Below are 21,475 nucleotides of genomic sequence, written 5' to 3' on the forward strand. Positions count from 1 at the left end.
CTATTTACTGCTTCACATTACTAGTTTATATATTCTTATTCAATCTTAAGATGATAAATTACTCTAGAGACAAACTATATGTGAGTAAGCTTTAATTAAGTAACATTTCATTAATTAAGCTACTACTCCCAAAATTTTTAACTGCTTTGGTTGGTTTTAAATTAGCAGATATAAAAAAAACTTAATATATGCGGCAATATCCAAATATAAAATAGTAAAATAGAAATTCTTCACTCTTACTCACAAATTTCTAAGGTAAAGTTTTATGTATACATTTAGTCATCTAGGGAATGAAGAAATTCTATACAGTTTAACAAAATGAATCTGGAAGGTCATTAAAAAATCAGTCAAAATGCACTGCTCATCTCTAAGGATTTTTTTTTAATGCTAACAAGATAAAAATACTAAATTCTGTTTGTAAGATGGCAGCATGACACTATAGCTTCTCTTCTTGCAAAATCCTAGAAGAAAGCTGTTTAAAGTGAATATATATTAGGACTCAAAAACAAGCAAAAGTCTTGGTAGTTCCAAGTACAGAAGGAATCCAGAGATAAAGAAAAGTACACAAAATCAGTTTTAAGCGAGAAACTTTATTAGCAAAAGCATGTCAGAAAGAATATGGTCACAGAAGGTATGAGCAACATGAAGCATGCTCTCAGACTTCTTGGAAGCTAAAAACATGAGAAGGTCTAGAAGCAGATAACAGTGGTTGCAGTAAGAGGGTTACCTCCATTGCATTACTCATCTCCACAAGCCAGAAAGTAGTCAGTCACCTTCAGATAGAAGTGATCAGAGAGGGCATAGTGGTAAAAGACAGACTAATTCTCTGAATGACTGGTTATAATGAAGAAGAATGACAGTCTCCTTAGCCCAGAAAATAAACTGTGGAGGTATTTGCCTGGCAGATTATCAATACATGTCCCATCCATTCTCTAATCTCACTGAAAACTATGCAGGAGACAGGTCAGTAGCATTCTCCCATCTCACCAGGAGACCAAACAAAGGTAATGAGCAAAAAATAACTACTCCCAAATATGAATATTGTCAAGAACACCAAGAATTTGATGAATGCCAACACTGTGAAACAGAGAACTCAAAAACAGAAGAAACTAATAACAGCACACTAAAAACAAGATTTTGTAATAACTGTAGTATTATCAGAGAAATGAGAATATGATTAAGGAGATTTAGGGGAAAACTAATTACAATTCATGGACATGAAAACACAAGTTTCTAAATGAAAAGAAAAAACTCATTAGGTGGACTGAACTATAGAGTAGACAATACTTAAGAATATATTAGTGAGCTAAAAACCAAATCTAGGAATATTTCTAAAATACAGTACTAAGAGAGAAAGGGATAAAAAGGATGAGAAAGGGACAAAAGGTAAAAGTACAGAGAAAAGCACATTTGATGAAAGTTCCAATCTATCCATCTAATAGGAATTCTCTTAAGAGAAAAAGGAGAAGAAGCAGTATTTGAGGCAATGGGGCCAAATTAGTTCTAGACTTAAGGCTGTTCTGGATCTGCCTAGCAGATCTTAGAAGCAAACCCTGAAAGACTCAAAAAACTATTCCCTCGTAACTTAACTACATCCCTGAATAAAGCCCCACCATATTTAAATATGAAAAAATCCAAGATTTTTATAAACACACACACACACACACACACACACACACACACAATGCCTGGCATCCAGCAAATTACCAGGTATGTGAAGAAGCAGGAAAAGACCCCAATGAGGAGAAAAACCAATTAGAAATGACAAAGATAACAGAATTATTACAGAAGGTCATTAAAACAGCTATTATATTCAAATTCAAGAATGTAGAGAAAAGTATAAACATTATAAAAAGAGACATGGAAAATATAAAAATGACCCAAATAAACCTTAAGAAATAAAAAAATGTTAAGATGAAAAAGTTTTGGGGCACCTGGGTGGCTCAGTGGGTTAAGCCTCTGCCTTCGGCTCAGGTCATGAACCCAGGGTCCTGGGATCCAGCCCCGGATCCAGCCCCGCATCCAGCTCAGCAGGGAGCTCAGCAGAGAGCCTGCTTCCTCCTCTCTCTCTGCCTGCCTCTCTGCCTACTTGTGATCTCTGTCTGTCAAATAAATAAATAAAATCTTAAAAAAAAAAAAGATGAAAAAGTTTTCTGAGATTAAAAGAAACCACAATGTCTGCATGGGATTTATAGATTAGACAAAGCAGAAGACAAGATTAATGAACCTGAAGATATTGAAATAAAAGCTATTTAAAATGAAAAAATATAATAAAGAGTGAAAAAAAATGAACAGACCTTAAATGATCTGTTGAGAGAGCATCACATTGTCCAGTGGATGGGTACTGAGAGTCTCAGAATCAAAAACAAGAGAATGAAAAAATATTTTTGAATAAATAATAAATGTAATTTTTCCAAACTTGATGAAAATTATAAATCCACAGATCCAAGACACTCAATGAATTCCAACAAAAGAAACATGAAGAAAACTACATAAAGCTACACTGTAACCAAATTGTGTCCATTGATATGTTAAAAGTCAGTAGAGAAGAAAGACATATTACATATACAGGAGAAAGATAAGAAGGACAGTGAACTTGTCAGAAACAGACATGCCAAAAGATAACTGGAGAAACATCTTTAAAGTACTGAAAGAAAAAAAAATCTCATCATATAATATTACACTCACCAAAAATGTTTCTCAAAAAAGGCAAAATAATTTTTCTGACATACAAATGCTAAACATATTCACCAACTGACCACCACAACTTATCATTTAAGCATGAGGACAAAATAAAGAAGATTCCCAACATATCTTGGGAAGTTTCTGTCCAAAAGAATTGCCAGAGAATATTCTCCATCATAAAGAAAAATAAAGCGAGGGCAGAATAGAATGTAATGATGAGGAAAGAAATATATAAATCCTGACAAGTCTAATAATTGTTTTAAAATATTTTAAATTAAAATCTGTAACTAAAATTCCAAATGCTATTAACTTTGGAGATAGGGGGTAAGAGAAAACACAGGAGGTTCTCTTGTACCATCTACAGGAAGGATACAAATAAAGATTAATTCCAAAATTAGAAAAACAAATTCAGGTGTTAAAATATAAAGCATAACCATTTAAAAAATCTAAGCAATCGTTCAATGATATTATTTCAAAGAAAAATATCCTAAATTGAAATAATTACATTAACTCACAAAGATACCACTTATGAATTTACAGCAGTTATAAATGTAATCAAAACACATTATCATATAATTGACCTATTTTCCATGTTAGGAGGATGCTTCACGGAGTGGTGAGCTGATAGAAACAATCATCAATTGTTCTGTAGACAAAAGGTCGAAAGGCATTTTGTGTACCTCTACAAGTCAAACTATTAAGTTTTAACTACTAAAATGATGATCTAAAAACTGTTAATATTTTCTTGGATACATGACTTAATTAAATTAGCTGGCATAATGGGGGTTTTAATATACTTTTGCTTCTAATGTGCGTTTGAGAAGGTAATACAGTTATACATATTTATCAAACTGTTTCCCAGTTTTCTTTCAAAATTCTTTGCTACTTAAAAGTATTTAAAACCAAAAGCATGTCTGAAAAAAAATCTAGCAATGTAAAAACTCACTTGTTTTAATACAAATATCTAGGTTGCTAAATCTACTTCTCTTTTTAAAGGAAGAATACAGCTATGACTTACTCCTAATTAACCAAAACATCCATAGAATTTCGCCTTGGTATAAAGAATATGGCAGAAGACATATGGTTAAGATATATCATAACTTTATAAAGTTTAGAGTAAATGTTTGTAAAGATTTAGAATTCATTTATACCTACCTTGTTCCAGACCTTCACTTTGAATATTAATATGTTCAAAATCTCAAAAAAAAAAAAAAAAAAAACATACCATATGTCCTTCGGCTCGAGCTTTATTTTGCCGTGCTTCCCGTTTTCGCTGTAGGAACTCCTCCACTTGTTTAGCTCTTTCCACAGCTAGCTGCCCCTTTTGCCTGTGTAATTTGGACAAATAGCCAAAGTCAGAAATTCTGAACATTAAGTATTTCAAAAAGTTAAAAATTAGCCTTATTCTAAATGTTTTCTTTGTTGCAGTACAGGAAATAAAACCTTCCCCTGTAATGAAATAGCTATATATTTTACTATCTACTACCTAAATCACATTCTTCCCTTTTTTTTTTTTTTTTTTAAGATTTATTTACTTGACAGAGAGAGAGAGGGACAGGAAGAGAGGGAACACAAGCAAGGGGAGTGGGAGAAGGAGAAGCAGGCTCCCTGCTGAGCAGGGAGCCCAATGTGGGGCTCAATCCCAGGACCCTGGGATCATGACCTGAGCCGAAGGCAGATGCCCAACTGAGCCACACAGGCGCCCCTCTTCACTATTTTAAATAGAAGTAAAATCTATACTACTATTCCAAATCTTATCAAGAAGGTTTCTCTTACATTTACTTAAGCTATTCAACTTATAAACACATAAAATTGTTTTGGACTATATTTAATTATAGAAGAATCTCAATAGTGTCCAAGTAGTGAAACTCATCACAGAACTCTGTACCAAATATATCTAAGAACCTTCTTTAAACAGCACTGAAGTAAAATTAAAGCAGTATAGTAGCAATTTCAAAAATGAAATACAAATTCAAAAATGAATAAAATGTTTGTGTTTTCAAAATACAGTAAAAACCAATGTCTAAATTCCTTGAGTATCACAACTATTAAAAAGTAAAATGTAAAGGTTATATTTCTGTATCTTTCACTCATAATTATAAAAGAATGTAAACATGTTGAGCTTAGACTACAAATGAAAAATACAAGGATGACTGGCTGGTTCTGTCAATTAAGCATCAACTCTTGATTTCAGCTCAGGTCATGATCTCAGGTTTGTGATAGTGAGGCCTGAGTTGGGCTCCACACTGAGCCTGAGCCTGCTTAAGATTCTCTCTCCCCGGGGCGCCTGGGTGGCTCAGTGGGTTAAAGCCTCTGCCTTCGGCTCAGGTCATGATCCCAGGGTCCTGGGATCGAACCCCACATCGGGCTCTCTGCTCTGCAGGGAGCCTGCTTCCTCCTCTCTCTCTCTCTCTGCCTGCCTCTCTGCCTACTTGTGATATCTGTCAAATAAATAAATAAAATCTTAAAAAAAAAAATGATTCTCTCTCCCCCTCTCCCTCTGCCCCTCCCACCCCTGCTTACATGTGCTCCCTCTCTCTAAAAATTTTTAATTTTTAAAAATTTAAGTTTTAATTAAAAAAATATATAAACAACATTTACTTAACATCTAATATATATTGTACCTGTTCTACTGTACCTAATATATATTTTGCCTTTTATATATTATGACTGTTATATATTTTGAAAGATACAAAAATAAATAAAACGTAGCCCCAATAATCAGAGAACTCATAATATCAACTGCAGTTAATTTTGGAGGTAGTTAAAAAGATGAGCAAGTGGTTGACTGTGCTTCTACTGATATTTTGGCTACTAAGACACACAAACTTCCTACAGCCTCTCTTTAAGACCATAACTAAGATAATTAATAAAAAAAAATTAAAAAATAAAAAATAAAAGACCTTAACTAAGTTATGTTCTGAATAATACAGGAAGTAATATCTTTTCTGTCTTCCAATAGTTTTAAACACTTCCTGATTTCCATCACTGGCATCTTCTAGGGTTAGGTAATCTCTATAGCTGGTTAAAAGCCTTTTATTATGACTGTCAGGTATATGTAGGTAGTTAACTCTTAATCTAGTTTCACATTACCAAATTCAGGAATGTACTTCACATAACCTATGGAGGTTTGAGTAGATTAAGAATAATGAATGAGAATTTGGTTATGCCTCTGTAGTGTGCATGTGCTATCCTCTAGTAGTCGTATTACGCACCACATAATTATGGGATTAATATCTAGTCTGGATACAACATATCTCCCTGGATATATCTAGGCAAGGCTGCATCCTAGTCAGGTATAGTCCCTTTATATAAGGCTGGGCCTGAAGAGGGCCCATAATCTTTAAGAACACTCACACACTCAGACACTGAAGCTGCACGTCTACTGGTTAAGGTTCTTTTGTGGGGTCCTGGAAGTTTACAGCACCGCTTACAATTAAATAAAATTGCTGATCCCTTTGCTTTGTATTCTGACTGGATCTCTAACCTTAATAAAAGTAAAACGTGTTTCATTTCCCATCCTGATACCACGTCCAATGTTTGTCACTCTAAACCTCCAACTGAATATTAATACAATAGTTGCATGGAATTATTTTAGTAAAACATGGTCATATGTATCATGGTTTTGATTTATAGATTTTCATACCATTCAAATCTATAAAGTATTCTCATTTTATTTATTTATATGATTTATAGGTTTAGAGTCACTGAAAAGTCTTTTCCTAAGCTGGTTTAAATAAGTAGGTTTACATAACTCATTGTTTTCAATCACAAACTTAAATCCTGTAGTGATTTTTGCTTAACATTATTTCTTTTCCCCTCCCATTTATTAAACAAATATTGAGTGTCAACTATTTACCAATATTATATCTGTCTTTGAAGATGTAAAGATGTATAAACAGAGTTCCAAAAATTCAAGGTTGATTTAATATATACAAAAATGAGAATAATGAACCTTATTAAAAGAATAAAAGGACAAAATCAGTGTAATTGATCCTATGACACCTGACAACACTTAAAAACCTATAAATATACTGTCTTTATTTCTCACATTTGGTACTACTTCATATGTACCAAAATAAGAACTCATACTCATATTCTTATTCCTGTCTAAAACTATAAAACTGCTAGACTATTAGCACAAACTATCCATGCTACATTCACAGAGAGAAACCAGAAATAGTCAATTTACTCAATGGTCATTCTCTTCATTACACATTAGGAACTCATAGGCACATACTATTTTAGACAAATTAAACATTCTGTCTTCTCCATCTTTTGAGTTCCAAAATTATTCCAATTAAAATCAATAAAACAGTAGTCTAAATTAATAATAAAGAAATGGTAACATAAACACTATATAAACCACAATTATATAGTAAGAAATTAGGAATTTGGAAAGTAAAATATAGAGACATTAAAATGCATTAAATAGAAGGAATTATCTTTGGTGGGGCAGGGGAGAACTAAGTTCTTCCCTTTCCTTTTCTTATTACAAAGGCATGAATAAGTGCCAACATCTGGGTAGGTTACTTCACATCCATGGCTCAAATCTTTTTTTTTTAATTAATTATTTTTTTAAATAAACATATAATGTATTTTTATCCCCAGGGGTACGGGTCTGTGAATCACCAGGTTTACATATTTCACAGCACTCATCATAGCACATGCCCTCCCCAATGTCCATATCCCCACCACCCTCTCCCGTCCCCCCTCCCCCCAGCAACCCTCAGTCTGTTTTTTGAGATTGAGTCTTTTATGGTTTGTCTCCCTCCCAATCCCATCTTCTTTCATTTTTTTCTTTTCCTACCCCCCAACCCACCCACATTGCATCTCCACTTCCTCATATCAGGGAGATCATATGATAGTTGTCTTTCTCCGATTGACTTATTTCGCTAAGCATAATACCCTCTAGTTCCATCCACGTCGTCACAAATGGCAAGATTTCATTTCTTTTGATGGCTGCATAGTATTCCATTGTATATATATACCACATCTTCTTTATTCACTCATCTGTTGATGGACATCTAGGTTCTTTCCATAGTTTGGCTATTGTGGACATTGCTGCTATAAACACTCAGGTGCACATGCCCCTTCGGAGCACCACGTTTGTATCTTTAGGATATATACCCAGTAGTGCAATTGCTGGGTCATAGGGTAGCTCTATTTTCAGTTTTTTGAGGAACCTCCACACTGTTTGCCAGAGTGGTTGCACCAGCTTGCATTCCCACCAACAGTGTAGGAGGGTTCCCCTCTCTCCGCATCCTCGCCACCATCTGTCATTTCTTGAATTGTTAATTTTATTGGCTCAAATCTTTTACGGGTAAGGGTTATTTAAAAATTTTGAGGGATGATTTTGAGTGATTAAGGGGTAAAAACAACACAAAAATAAGTAGCAATATAGGTAGAAGAAATAATCTGAGAAATAAAAAAATGAGTCAATATGGTTTAAGGTAAAAGAGCTGGAGTGGCACAGAGTTAATGAGATGAGAAAAGAATGTAGGGGGTTTATTCATTAAGCTTCCTCCTCTGTTTAACTGGCATAATGTTGATCTGATGGAATGGAACTGCTATCAGCTTTACACAAATTAAATGATGCACTAGAGAAAAAGACTTAGAAAAGTAAAACACAAGTGTCAAGAGGTACTCAATAGTTTTATAAAATGGCCTTACATGGCTGAGGCTCTAATAATAAAAAACTAACTGAATTTAAGTTCATCAGCTGCAACAGTATACCACTCTGATCGGAGATGCTCATAAGGGGGAATGCTATGTAAATGTGGGGACAGGGATAATAGATGGGAAATCTCTATACATTCTCCCTCAGTTTTGCTGTACACCTAAAACTGCTCTAAAAAAAGTCTTAAAGAGAAAGCTAATTGAAGCAGTGTGTTAAGAGACATACAAGTGAAGTCAGACTGGCCAGAGTTACTGATAATAAGGGAAGAAGAAAAATAGGTAAAGCCATAAGGAGGGGAGCAAGCAAATAGTGATAATCCAAAAATATAAGGAAAAGAGAATTTGAAAGAGTGAGTTGACCATAACTATCAATTTGCTGATTCAATGTGAATTAGGGAAAAGAACTGACCAGGAAAGAAAATGCCATACAAATAACAATAAAACCAGTTGCATGACAGTGTGTAGAAAATGTTCTTTAATGCTAAGGGCCACTAAAAAGTACAAGATAAAAGAATCATAATATTTAAATTGGAGGAGACCTTAAGTATTAACTAGTCTAACTTCTTGCTGAATAAAACATTCCTCTGTTCCCATCTGGATTTCCTGACACATGGTCATTCAAATCTCTAGATTAATAGTTTCAGTTTGAGGATATTCATTAAATCCTACGATAGACCGGCCATTGAACAGCCCTAATACCGGGCTAAAATCAGTTCCTCGACCTCTCCAAGTCATAGTAATTCTACATGGTGGAAATATAAATAAGTCTAATTTCTCTTTTACATGAAAAGCTATCCAATTTTTTTAGGCTGGCGCCTTTAAGCATGCTTTCTTTAATGGTGGCTAAATTCTCCCAGCTTCTTTAATTTTCCTAATAAATTGTTTTAATCCTCACTAAATTCAATATGGCACAAGTGAAGTGAGTGAACTTTGGAAACAAACTGTCCAATTTCAACTCCTGGTTTTACTAACAGTTATGTGGACTTCAACAAATCATTTGTTTATGCAGTGCCTCAATTTCTTAATCTGTAAATCAGGGAGAATTATAATACCTGCCCCATGGCATTGGTGATAAATAAATGAGTTAATACTATGGTCAATTCCCATTATTCACGGTAGTTATGTTCTGTAAGGTCACCATGAACAATGAATTAGCCAATACTAAGCTACCACCCGTAGGAAAAAAAATACAGTTATGTTCCTACTGCCTCTTGTTACAACATCTTCCACAATGGACTGATATATATAACATTGTTTAATGTATGTTTCTATTTAAAGATGCCTTATTTAATGTATACACCCTGAACTCTCAGCCACTAAACTCTATCTCACACTGGAGCAAAGCTTATTTGACACAAATATTTTCTCCATGAGGTACATTACAGCCTTCCTGCACTTAGAAACATCTGACAGTACTTCAATGCTGTTTGAGGGCCATTTTAAACAGTGAAATCACCAAAATGATGCACAAAAATGCAAACTTTGGTAATAAATACACTATGAAAACTACATTTGTTTACAAGTGCTGAAACAAGAAAGCAAAATATTGCCTTTTCAGCTTGGAATATGTGCACTGGACAATCATAATTTTTTGCTGCTCTGTATACATCTATGAATGACTGTGAAAGCACTGGGAGTACTGATTCTGGGGTTACATATAAATTTTTTTTTTACATATAAATTTTAGCAAGTAGTCAAATTCACACACACACACTCCACAAATAATGAGAATTGATTATATATGTAAATTACTTCAAACTGGTATTGGCAGAAAGTGCCCAACTAAATATTAACTCCATTTTTATTACTGTCATCATCATCCTCATAAATCGCTATTCTTTTAAGTACCTAGTTTATCAATATCCTTTTACGTAACCAGTATAGAATACAGAGAAAACTTCATCTCCTCTACTACTTTAATTTCAAATTTTGTATTTTTAAAAAACCGTCTTTAGCTGGTACTGGCCAGCGTGTAATAAAATGGGTACTATCATATACTGTTAGACTGAAAATAAATTGGTTCAACTTTCCCAAACAGAAATTCAGTACTATTTAGTTAATAAATACATTTAGTTAAATAAGTTTAATTAATATATTAATACTTCTTTCTAGAATCTTCACCAAGAACATAACTGACCAACTTCTTTAATCTAATAGTTGCCCTTCTAAGATTTTATTATACAGAAATAACAAAAAATAAAATTTGGCAAAAAATTTTCAAACAAATACAAGATTACAAACAGGGGCACCTAGGTGGCTCAGTGGGTTAAGCCTCTGCCTTCAGCTCAGGTCATGATCTCAGGGTCCTGGGATCGAGCCCCACATCGGGCTCTCTGCTCGGCAGGGAGCCTGCTTCTTCCCCTCCCTCTGCCTGTCTCTCTGCCTAATTGTGATCTCTCTCTCTGTCAAATAAATAAATAAAAATCTTTTAAAAAAATTACAAACAATTACAGTAGGAGATTGGTTACATAAAATATGATAATTCAGACCCTGGAATCCTACAGAGACATCAAAATTCCCTTGAAAACAATTTAGCATGGGAAAATATTATGGTAAAAATGTTAAATAAAAATAGATTTAAAAAAAAAGATATAAATTTGTACATATGATTTTATCTCAACTAAGGAAAAAAATGCAAAGAAAATAGACCAAAGTCTTCACAGCAACTGCCTCTGTAGAGATGAGTAGAGATTTCCATTCCTGCTTAACACCCTCCTTATGCTTCATACTTTTTTTGAAACTAACCTTTATTACTTTGGCAAACAGAAAAACAAGACGGAAAACCCACTGGTGACTTTCCTTCGGGTTTCACCTTTCCATGAACAAAAGGGAGAGAAAAGATGTATGAATGTTTGGTTAAGAATCCTATGTGAGGGGCACCTGGGTGGCTCAGTGGGTTAAAGCCTCTGCCTTCGGCTCAGATCATGATTCCAGGGTCCTGGGATCGAGCCCCGCATCGAGCCCCGCATCATCGGGCTCTCTGCTCAGCAGGGAGCCTGCTTCCTCCTCTGTCTCAGCCTGCCTCTCTGCCTACTTGTAATCTCTGTCTGTCAAATAAATAAATAAAATCTTAAAAAAAAAAAAAAAAAAAGAATCCTATGCGAGGGGCACCTGGGTAGCTCAGTTGGTTAAGCATCTGCCTTCTGCTCAGATCATGATTTTGGGGTCTTAGAATCATGATTTTGGGGTCTTAGCCCATGTTGGGCTCCCTGCTCAGTGGGGAGTCTGCTTCTTCCTCTCCCTCTACCTACCTGCTACATGTTCTTCCTCTTTCTCTCAAATAAATGAATAAAATCTTTTAAAAAAAAAAAACCCAACTCAAGAATCCTGTGTGAGGGGTGCCTGGCTGGCTCAGTTGGTTAACTGTCTGCCTTCAGCTCAGGTCATGATCCCAGCGTCCTGGGATATAGCCTCCTTCTCCCTCTCCCTTTGCCGCTCCCCGGCTTGTGTTCTCCCTAAAAAAAAATAAAATCTTAAAAAAAAAAAAAAAAAAAAAGAATCCTATAAGTAGTTATATTCTTATAGCACAATATAATTATACTAGGTTCCAGGCTTTTCTATTTTATATAAATATACATATTATATATATAACAGGGTTTATTTACTTATTTATTTATATACATAAATAAATAAATACCCTTATCTTTTATAACTAGTAATCATTGGTAAGGAAACAATTTTACTGCTGTTTGTATGATATTCTCCTAACTCCATGCTTCATAATACTCTTTGTCTCATATTTACATATATGCTGTAATCCTTTTCCACTGTCATGGATCAACAACTTTTATAACTCCCTCAAACTTAAGCTATTATCTTTACTCCTCAGTGTTTTGCTTTACTCAAAAACATTTATTCTTTTTTTTTTGCCCCCTCTCATCCTCAAGTTCCCTTTTAATATTGCTTCCATTGCTGAGTTCAAGATTGCTTACATATTTCCTATTTTTAAAAATACTGGAAGCTAAGTACCTTGTCATCTCCCTTTCACATAGGATTCTTTTTTTTTTTTTCCTTATATTATTGACAACTATTGAAAACTTAGTGATAGAATACCACTGGTCAGAGAATGAATACTGGCTAGTCATTACCGCTGTTCTAAGCCTGAATAAGTTGGTCACAACTGGACCAACGCTGTCACAACTGGACACATGCCTCTTTATAGTATAAATGAGCCTGTATGAAGAGGCCTTAAGGATGAATTGAGCATTCCTTCTTTGGTCGTTGCTTGGATAGTTAAAGGGGAGCTTTTGGGGCACCCTTCATATCTCTCACCATTACCTTTGCATTTACTACTATCATCCTCATAAGTTAATTTTTTTATTTGTACATGTTAATGGGATCAGGTCTCAACAAAAACCTTGTCTTTGTCAACAAGCCATTCCATCTCATTAGGTTTATAGCTTATTTCTTTTATTCTTTTTTAGTGTGTTGATTTTATAATTTAAGGCTGAGCAGTCAAATTTATTTCTCTTAAGTTCAGATCCTGGTGGAGAATAGATTCACATATTCACAATAGGTTAGATTAAGGAAAAAGAAGCAAGTTTGGGGCCACTGGGTGGCTTAGTTAAGTGGCTGCTTTCAGCTCAGGTCATGAGCCCAGGGTCCTGGAATGGAGCCCCGCATCACATCTGGCTGCCTGCTCAGCGGGGAGTCTGCTTCTCCCTCTCCCACTTCCCCTGCTTGTGTTCCTCTCTCGCTGTCTCTCTCTCTCTCTGTGTCAAATAAATAAATAAAATCTTAAAAAAAAAAAAAAAAAGCAAGTTTAAATCATGTATCAAAGATCTGCCTCTCTCCTGCAACTCCTTATAAATGAAAAGAAAAACAATAGAAAAGACTGGAACCCTGAATTGGGTTCTCTGCTCAGCAGGGAGCCTGCTTCCCCCCCCTCTCTCTGCCTGCCCCTCTGCCTACTTGTGACCGCTGTCAAATAAATAAAATCTTTAAAAAAATAATAAAATAAAATGTCCACTCCTTTGGAGTGCCTAGGTGGCCCAGTCACTTAAGTGTCTGAGTCTTTTTTAAAATATTTTTTTATTTTTATTTGAGACAAAGACAGAGAGAGAGTGAATGCAGCAGGGAGAGGCAGAGGGAGAGGGAGAATCTCGAGCAGATTCCTCGTTGAGTGCTGATCCCAACACAGGGCTTGATCTCACAACCTTGAGATCATGACCGGAGCCAAAATCAAGAGTCAGACGCTTAACCAACTAAGCCACCCAGGAGCCCCAGCCTCCAACTCCTAATCTGAGGTCAGGTCTCGATCTCAGGGGTCATGAGCTCAAGTGGGCTCCATGCTGAATGTGGAGCCTACTTAAAAAAAAAGGAAAAAAGTCCATTCTTTTGCCAAAGGATGGAATTAGGGCTGATAACTTTTTTTTATTGGACTTACCTGGCAAAATTAAAAGCCAGAATTCCTCAAGCAGGTCCTCAATTTTATTTTATAGAGCTAATAAATAACTGTTAACATAAACCAAGGCCAGAATAATGAACAGGCATTAGCCAGGCAAAGTGGGCAGAGGCAAAGATATGTTAGGCAGAGGGAGCAGCAGATGAAAAGGAATAAGGATGGGAAAAAAAAAATGTCTTTTATCTCTTCACTCCTGGAAGTATAGAAAGCAGAAGCACCAAGATAAGAAGGAGTACAGAGGCCTCTATGAGACATTGTAGGCCATTTAGGGGCTATAATTTGATCCATGGGAAAAGGAAGGGTATTTAATTTTTTTTTTTTAATGCATGCTATTTATAAACCTTTTTTCAACTATGTATTTTTTTTGGAAGATAATTCTTCAGACTCAAAAGTACATCAAATTTATTCCTGTTAAATTTTATCCAAATCAAATTCACTGTAGCTATGGTCTACAGAGATTACTTTGTGTCCTAATCAATCCTACCTTACCTAATCAACTTACTATTTCTTTCCACTTTATATCTTCTGTATGAAATATGATGACTGCATCCTTTAAATGTTTTTTCTATGCCCACCTTAAAAAGTAAGATTAGTTTGATGACAAGCCTCTAAAATTTTTTTATTTGGATGACATAAAAATATTAATTAGCATCCTATGAATACAAACAATATACTGCTGAGGTTTATCTACTCTACTAGGTATCTAGTTAATTTTTTCATACTGCCTCTAGGCCAACAGAAATACCTAGCAATTTCATTTATTAGTTAGGTCCAAACTGTTTAAGAGTAGTGATCTGTGCTTTGTCCAAAAGATATAGTTGTGCTTCCTTCAAAATTATAAAATATCCAAGGCACTATGATGCTCTAGGTTGCCTCACCATACAGTTTGAGAACTGAACTTCTAGCCTATAACCCTAACAACAACATATAAAAAGATGTATTTGACATACTCTATTCTGTGTGAATTTATACTTTGTCAGAGTGATTACTGCTTCCTCCTAAGATACTTGTAGACATTGCTTTTAATCTTGCCAGGGATCAAGATGAAGAAAACTGGTCTAGTTTATAGAATATGCTTTTTGAAAATTATATGACATACAATGATCTTTAGTTTTCTGCCAGTTTTTCTATTTTCCATGTCCTCAAATAAAATCAAAATAAATTCAGTGAGTATATATGAAAGTTCATGCAGTTACTGATACCACGTTAAATGTTTAAAGTACCCAATATTTTAAAACTTCATAACCAACTAAAGCAATAACTGTTTAGCTTGTTCACTAGTAATATCTCAAGAAGCTGACAGATCTTCGTAAGAGAGTATTTAAGGGGCACCTGGGTGGCTCAGTCAAACATCTGCCTTTGGCTCAGGTCAGGTTCTAGGATCCTGGGATTGAGTTCAACATTATGCTCCCTGTTCAGTGGGGAGCCTGCTTCTCCCTCTCCTCCCCACTTGTGCTCTATCTCTATTGCTACTCTCTCTCAAATAAATAAAATTTTTAAAAAATAGAGAGAGCGTGTTTAAGGAGAACTCTACAGTCAGATGGACTTAGTTTAAATCTGAGCTCTACCACTTACTAGCTAAGTGACCTTGCATAAGTTTTAAATCTCTGTAAATCCTAATTTGTTCATCTTTATTAAAAGAATAATACCTAATTAAAAGGGTTGCTGTGATGAATAAATCCAACTTAGTATATAATAAGCATTCAAAAATACCTACTATCATTAATAGTAAGAACAATAATTTCATGCAACATAAGAAAATGTATACTATATGTCTGAGTACTGTTAAGCCCACAGAGTTGATATAAATGAAATAAATAATGATCATAACCACAAATGATTCAAAAACTGAAAATCAAGATAGTGAAACTACATCTAATGCAAAACAAAGATTGAATGGAAAGTGTGGTATAATGGAAGAAGTAGCTATTTAAGAGAATTTGAAACTCAAACATATGCAAATATTTTAAGGTTATAATAGAAGTTTGATAAAAAATGGCCCAATGTAGACCATTATTTGTCATTCCAATGGAATGTTCAACTGGAAGATGAACAGTGTGAAGAAGCATAACATAGTTTTCTCTATTTTCTTTATACTATACTTATTTATTTTAGATTAATATAAAGCAAAATAAAGCCAAATTAAACACTAGAATATCCATAACACCACAGAATAAAAGCCACACACAAATTTGCTTTCCATTTCATTAAAAAAAATTTCCATTTCATAAAAAAAAAATGCATATTGTGAATTGGTAGCCTTCCTTTCTCAAAAAAAGACTCTACAATTAGCTTAATTAATACTTTAGGTTACTGTATATAATTCATAATGTTAATTTATATTCACCTCATTTATTTATCTCTGCTCACCTACATTTTAATCATCTTTTTTAAGTGACAGGGATCATAAAGATTTTTATTACATTCGAAAGTATTCGCCTTAAAATGACATGAAAAAGACAACATAAGTAAATTTTCACAAAATGCTATCTGCTTTTTTTCAACAGATGTTTTATAGAAAAAAATGGGAATATCTAGGAAAACATGTATACATACTTAAGAAAAAAGGAACCATGAAAATTAAGACTACTGATTACTATCAAATTAATTCAGTGAAAGAAAAGGAAAAATCTGATGAACAAGGTCATAGTCATCAATCAGAGACACATGTAAGAAAACAAGCCAAAACAACAAAAAGTGGGATTCTAAGAGAGGAAGAAAAAGGCATGCTTTGAAATTTTGCATAAAGTGTGATTCCATTTTAATATATTTTGATTCATTTAAAGCAAGTGGGTGAAATTATTATGATCATATGGTGGTTTAAAGTGATATTATCACATCTTCCTTTAAGTAAATATGTTCAGATTATAACATATAAATAAGCTACAAAAATTAGGCTAAATTGAAGAGCTAAATGCTTGTCAAATATAATCAAATTTGCATCTGAGAAAATTATTGCATCCAAAAGGCAAAAAAAAATATTCTTTGTCATCAAGAAAGAAAACATATACAAAGCATAGATACTAAGCCATATAGGACATAAGGCAAAATTACACACAAGAATGAATTTATGGATCATCACAGCTCAACCTGTTTACATTGGCTTATTTAGACATGATCTTCAATCTTTTCAAAGATTTTCTAAGAGAATCAGCATTTGGGAAATGGTGAGGACCTGTAGCCCCTTAGGAAATCCTGTATGTATTTCAGATAAAATTCCTCTGCAGATAAACATGCAAAATGACTTTTGTTATTTTCTCTGAAGCAAAGCATAAGCAACTTCTGCAGAACACAGCCATACCTTTCTGGATGTCTTCGGCCATATATTTCTCCTTTCCATTTAGTTTCATTATTTTCTGCTCTTTGTTGTTGCATTTGATCAAAAATAGCATGATAATGTTCATACTGTCCTCGAGAAGAAAAAGATGATGGAGCCACAGCCCCTCCACTGCCAAAAAAGGGAGCCTAGGAATTAAACAAAGAGCTCTCACATGTTTATCTCATGAGGCCCAAAAGGCCTGTAGTACCCTCAAAAGAAAGGTTTTTTTTTTTTTTTCAACACATGACTTTTAAAAAGCAATTAGCTAATTTGAACACATTAATAGCCTAAAGCAAAAGGTTTTCCTACTATAACCATGTCAAAAATATAAAAGTAGTATACTTTGTTACTAAGAATAAAGCATAATTTAACAAAAATATAAAAAGATTAAAATTGTAAATATTGAAAAGTCTGGTCTTAAGTTTTGAAACAAGTTTCTCATACATATTTTATGATGCCATTCTATTAAGTTTAAACATGTACAGTTCATAAGTAAAAGCAGAGCCTACTTTAGTAACATTTGAAATTATATTTAACAAAAACATTTACATATGGCATTTAATATACCTCAAATCCTTCAACTCCACAAATGGTAAAGATATAGTAAGTACTGAGACTGAGCAACTTTCAAAAAATAGAAAAAAACTCACCAGAAATAAAAATTCCTCAAAAGAAAAAAAAGGCACTGGAGAAAGATACTGTTCAACCCAGCCTCGAAAGCAACGTAACAAAGATAGACTGAATGATTAAATATAAGCCAGGGTATTAAAGTAAAAATAAGCAATGTATGTGTAATATTTGGGTGTTGACAGCAGGAGGAGGAAAAGAGTATGCAAACAAATATGAAAAGAAGGCAGACATTGGTCAAAAGGCTAGTATCTCTAACTGCTATAGATATATAATATGTAATATATAATAATATAATAAAGGACATATAATAAAGGACAACAGAAAGCATTTATAAACTTTCTGAAAGGTATAGCAAAGCAAAACAGTTTTTAAGAAGGTGAGTCAAATGATGCATGATAAGCAGTAATAAGAGAGAGAAAAAGGTAGAGGAACTAACTGGAAGGCTTACTGCGCTGATGCCTAGTCACAAGCCTAGAAGTAAAGAAAGGCAATCAATGAAAAAGGGAAGGGAGCTGTGGAGTCTCTCTGTGAATAACACAGAATAAATGCCATAACACAGACATAATGCCACAACTACTGAAACATAAGAACTCAAATGTGTGGAAAACTCATAGTTAGAAAACAGATGTCAGACAAGGATAAGAGTTTTAAAAGTAAGTGTGAAATGCTGCACAAGTCAAGGTGAAAGAATTTCACAATCAAGAGGAAATTAATAATCTCAAATGCAGAGGTCAACAACACTAAAAAGAAACTGTTATGACTGAAGTTGAGTGGTAGCATTTCAAAATCCATTTTTGTGGGTGAAGTGATGAGAACAGAAGCCAGAATACTGACAAGTAAAAGATCTTCCAAGTGATCACATCTTAAGGAAGAAATCTGGCAAAGAAAAGAGGCAAAGAAAAATACCAGAATCAGGTAAATTTCAGTGTACCCAGTGAGATAAAATCTTGACATAGTAAGCTGCAGACAATATTATAAGAAAGCATGAGTTAAAAAAAAAAAACTGGAAATGAATACAGATAACTGATTGAAGATGTCTGAGAAGAGATGAAAGTTGTTAGAAATAGGGAAGGTAACTAATTAGGCAGGAAACCCCATTAAAGGAATCCTCACACACATCTTCAAAATGTGCCTCTCAAGGCAAGAATCAGAATCAGAATTCTGATGAAAAGCAGTTGCATCTCTTTTGAGACTGGTTACTCTCTGAATATAGTCTGGTGCTAATATCACCTTGACTTGAATTTGAGTTGCCTAATGTTTCTCTTTAGCGAAAATGAAGGCTGAAAATACTGGAAAGTAATGTTGAAAGTAATGCTGAAAATACTGGACTAGAACACTGAAGCAATATGATATTTCAAAAATCACCTTCTTCACCAATTAGAAGCACAGGTGGGTAAGTTTTGACAAATATATACACCTGTGTAACTACTACCACAATCAAAAGCATATCCATCACCCCCAAAAAGTTCCCTCGTTACTCTGCAGTCAACGTTCCCTCATCCCAGCAACCACTGATCTGCTCTCTGTCATGGATTGGACTGCCTTTTCCATAATTTCATGTAATTGAAATCATACAATATGTACTCTTATGTCTGGCTTCTTTAACTCAGTATGTTTTTGACTAATCCGTGTTGTTGCGTGTATTAACAGCTTATTGCTTTTTATTGCTGAGTAGTATTTGAATATATTTTCAAACAACAGATAAGCTTCTCACATATTATGATCACCGTATGATCCAACTATGTATGCACAACATTTCATAATTTAAAAAAAAACACATTCATAAGAGATACATCAGAAATAAAGCAGTAAGTCCCAGATTTTGCAGATATTAAATAACCAAAGACATCTGGTAATTTATACTCTGAATAATGCCTTATTAGAGGTTTATAATAATGGTATTAATTTTGAAATCTTTCCCTTAATGTCTAGTTTCCGTTTTATCTTTAGTTAGGGGATTTCCTTAATTTGATCAACATTATACTGAGGCTCTAGGTCCCTATCAACTGTAGAGAAGTCAAACAACCTAAGAGGTTAACTATTTCAAACTCCATGGGAAAGAAGTACAGAAACTAACATCAGAATTTGCTTTAAGGGCGCCTGGGTGGCTCAGTCAATTAAGCGCCTGCCTTCAGCTCAAGTCACGATCCCAGGGTCCTATAATCGAGCCCCGTGTCAGGCTCCCTGCTCAGTGGAGAGCCTGCTTCTCCCTCTCCTTCTCCCTCTGCCTGCCGCTCTGCCTACTTGTGCTCTCTCTCTGTCAAATAAATAAATAAAATCTATAAAAAAATTAAAAGAAAAAAGAATTTGCTTTAAGTCATGGGAAATAGTTTTCTTAATCCTCAATAAAAGCATTATAGAAATTTATAAAATGAAGCAGAAATCTATTAAGCACATACTATGGAATTCTGTTGAAAAACTGTCCCAATCAGTTACCAAACAACATTGATTAAACTGGACTTCAGGATTAAGTATAGCTTTAGACATCATAGAAGAAAAGACATTTTATTGCATAGAGGATATATGCAAAAGGAGAAGAAAAAATAATCAAATTCTCAACACTAACCACATACTTGATATAAAATGCTTGACAAAATCAAAGGGCCTACATTTTAATTGTTAAGTTTTATTTTAGAATCAGTTAAGATATGGAATTAGTTATTTTAGAATGGGCAACACTGAGTCATTCTTGTCATTCAGGAGGTAGCAAGCTCTACTTCCAAGTACAGTAGATGGTACAGCACAAAAATGCTAAAGTATAATAAAGATAAAAGTATATTACTAAAAACAGTATAATATATTAACACAGAATTAGAAAAAGTGACTTACTGAATTATTAATATGTAATATGAAAAATATGAAAGCCAGCACAGAACACACATATCTACATAAAATGAACTTTTATTCAAATTATAACTTTTGGGGAAAAGAAGTAAAAATGGTAATCAAGTCAATTTGACAAATCTATTTAGCACCTAAATACTAATGAGCTTGGGTCAGGGAATGAATTCACAATTTGAAGACATGTGGTGCATAAACAATGAATCCTGGAACACTGAAAAAATAAAATTAAAAAAATAAAGACATGTTGACTAAAAGTTGATTGGATGACATGCATTAAAATTATAATACAGAGGAATAAAAGTATATTCATTTTTTTATTGCTGTGTAACAAATTACCACAAACTTAGTAGCTTAAGACAATACCCATTTATTATCTCACTGTTTTCTTGGCTCAGCAGTCTGGATGCAGTTAGCTGGGTCTCCTGTTCAGGATCTCACCAGAGAGCAATGAAGGTGTCAGCCAGAACTGCAATTCTCATCTGAGGATCAGGATCCTCTTTCAAGTTCACTAGATATTGGAAGAATTCATTTCCTTGTGGCCATAATGCTAAGGTCACCACTTTCTTGCTAGTTGTTGGTCAAAGAGGACTGTCTACTCCTAAAGGCTACCTATACTTCCCTGCAACATTGTTTGCTTTTTTAGAGGCCAGCAGAAGCATGTCTCTCAGACTTTCTTCTCCCCTTCCAGTCTGTTATGAGGGAATCTCGTTAAATGTCAACAGTAATCACAGGAGTGACTATCCCATCACCACTTCACCATGCAACAAAATCTAATCAAGAGAACTGTGACACCACCCTATCCATAAGGTTCCACCAAGGGGAGGGAATACAAGGTATCTACACCAGAATCATAACTTTGAGGGACCATCTTAGAATTCAGCCTACCGTAGATACCTAAGGATGCTACAAGAGCA

The 21,475-nt window shown here is 34.4% G+C and overlaps 1 protein-coding gene across 2 annotated transcripts in view; it reads right to left on the reverse strand.

Moving 5' to 3' along the window:
* Positions 1–21,475, reverse strand: part of LOC111157092 (NIMA related kinase 1) — a 218,060-nt gene that overhangs the window by 129,203 nt on the left and 67,382 nt on the right. For both annotated transcript variants that reach the window (XM_022518338.1, XM_022518328.1), the window contains exons 16-17: positions 17,070–17,233; positions 3,911–4,013 (exon numbers count right to left, since the gene is read on the reverse strand). In XM_022518338.1, the coding sequence (XP_022374046.1) occupies positions 3,911–4,013; positions 17,070–17,233 (267 nt within the window). The remainder of the gene's footprint in view (positions 1–3,910; positions 4,014–17,069; positions 17,234–21,475) is intronic.

The sequence above is a fragment of the Enhydra lutris genome, unplaced genomic scaffold, assembly GCF_002288905.1.
Source record: "Enhydra lutris kenyoni isolate GAN:26980312 unplaced genomic scaffold, ASM228890v2 scaffoldscaffold3, whole genome shotgun sequence".
In the NCBI taxonomy this organism is placed as follows: domain Eukaryota; kingdom Metazoa; phylum Chordata; class Mammalia; order Carnivora; family Mustelidae; genus Enhydra; species Enhydra lutris.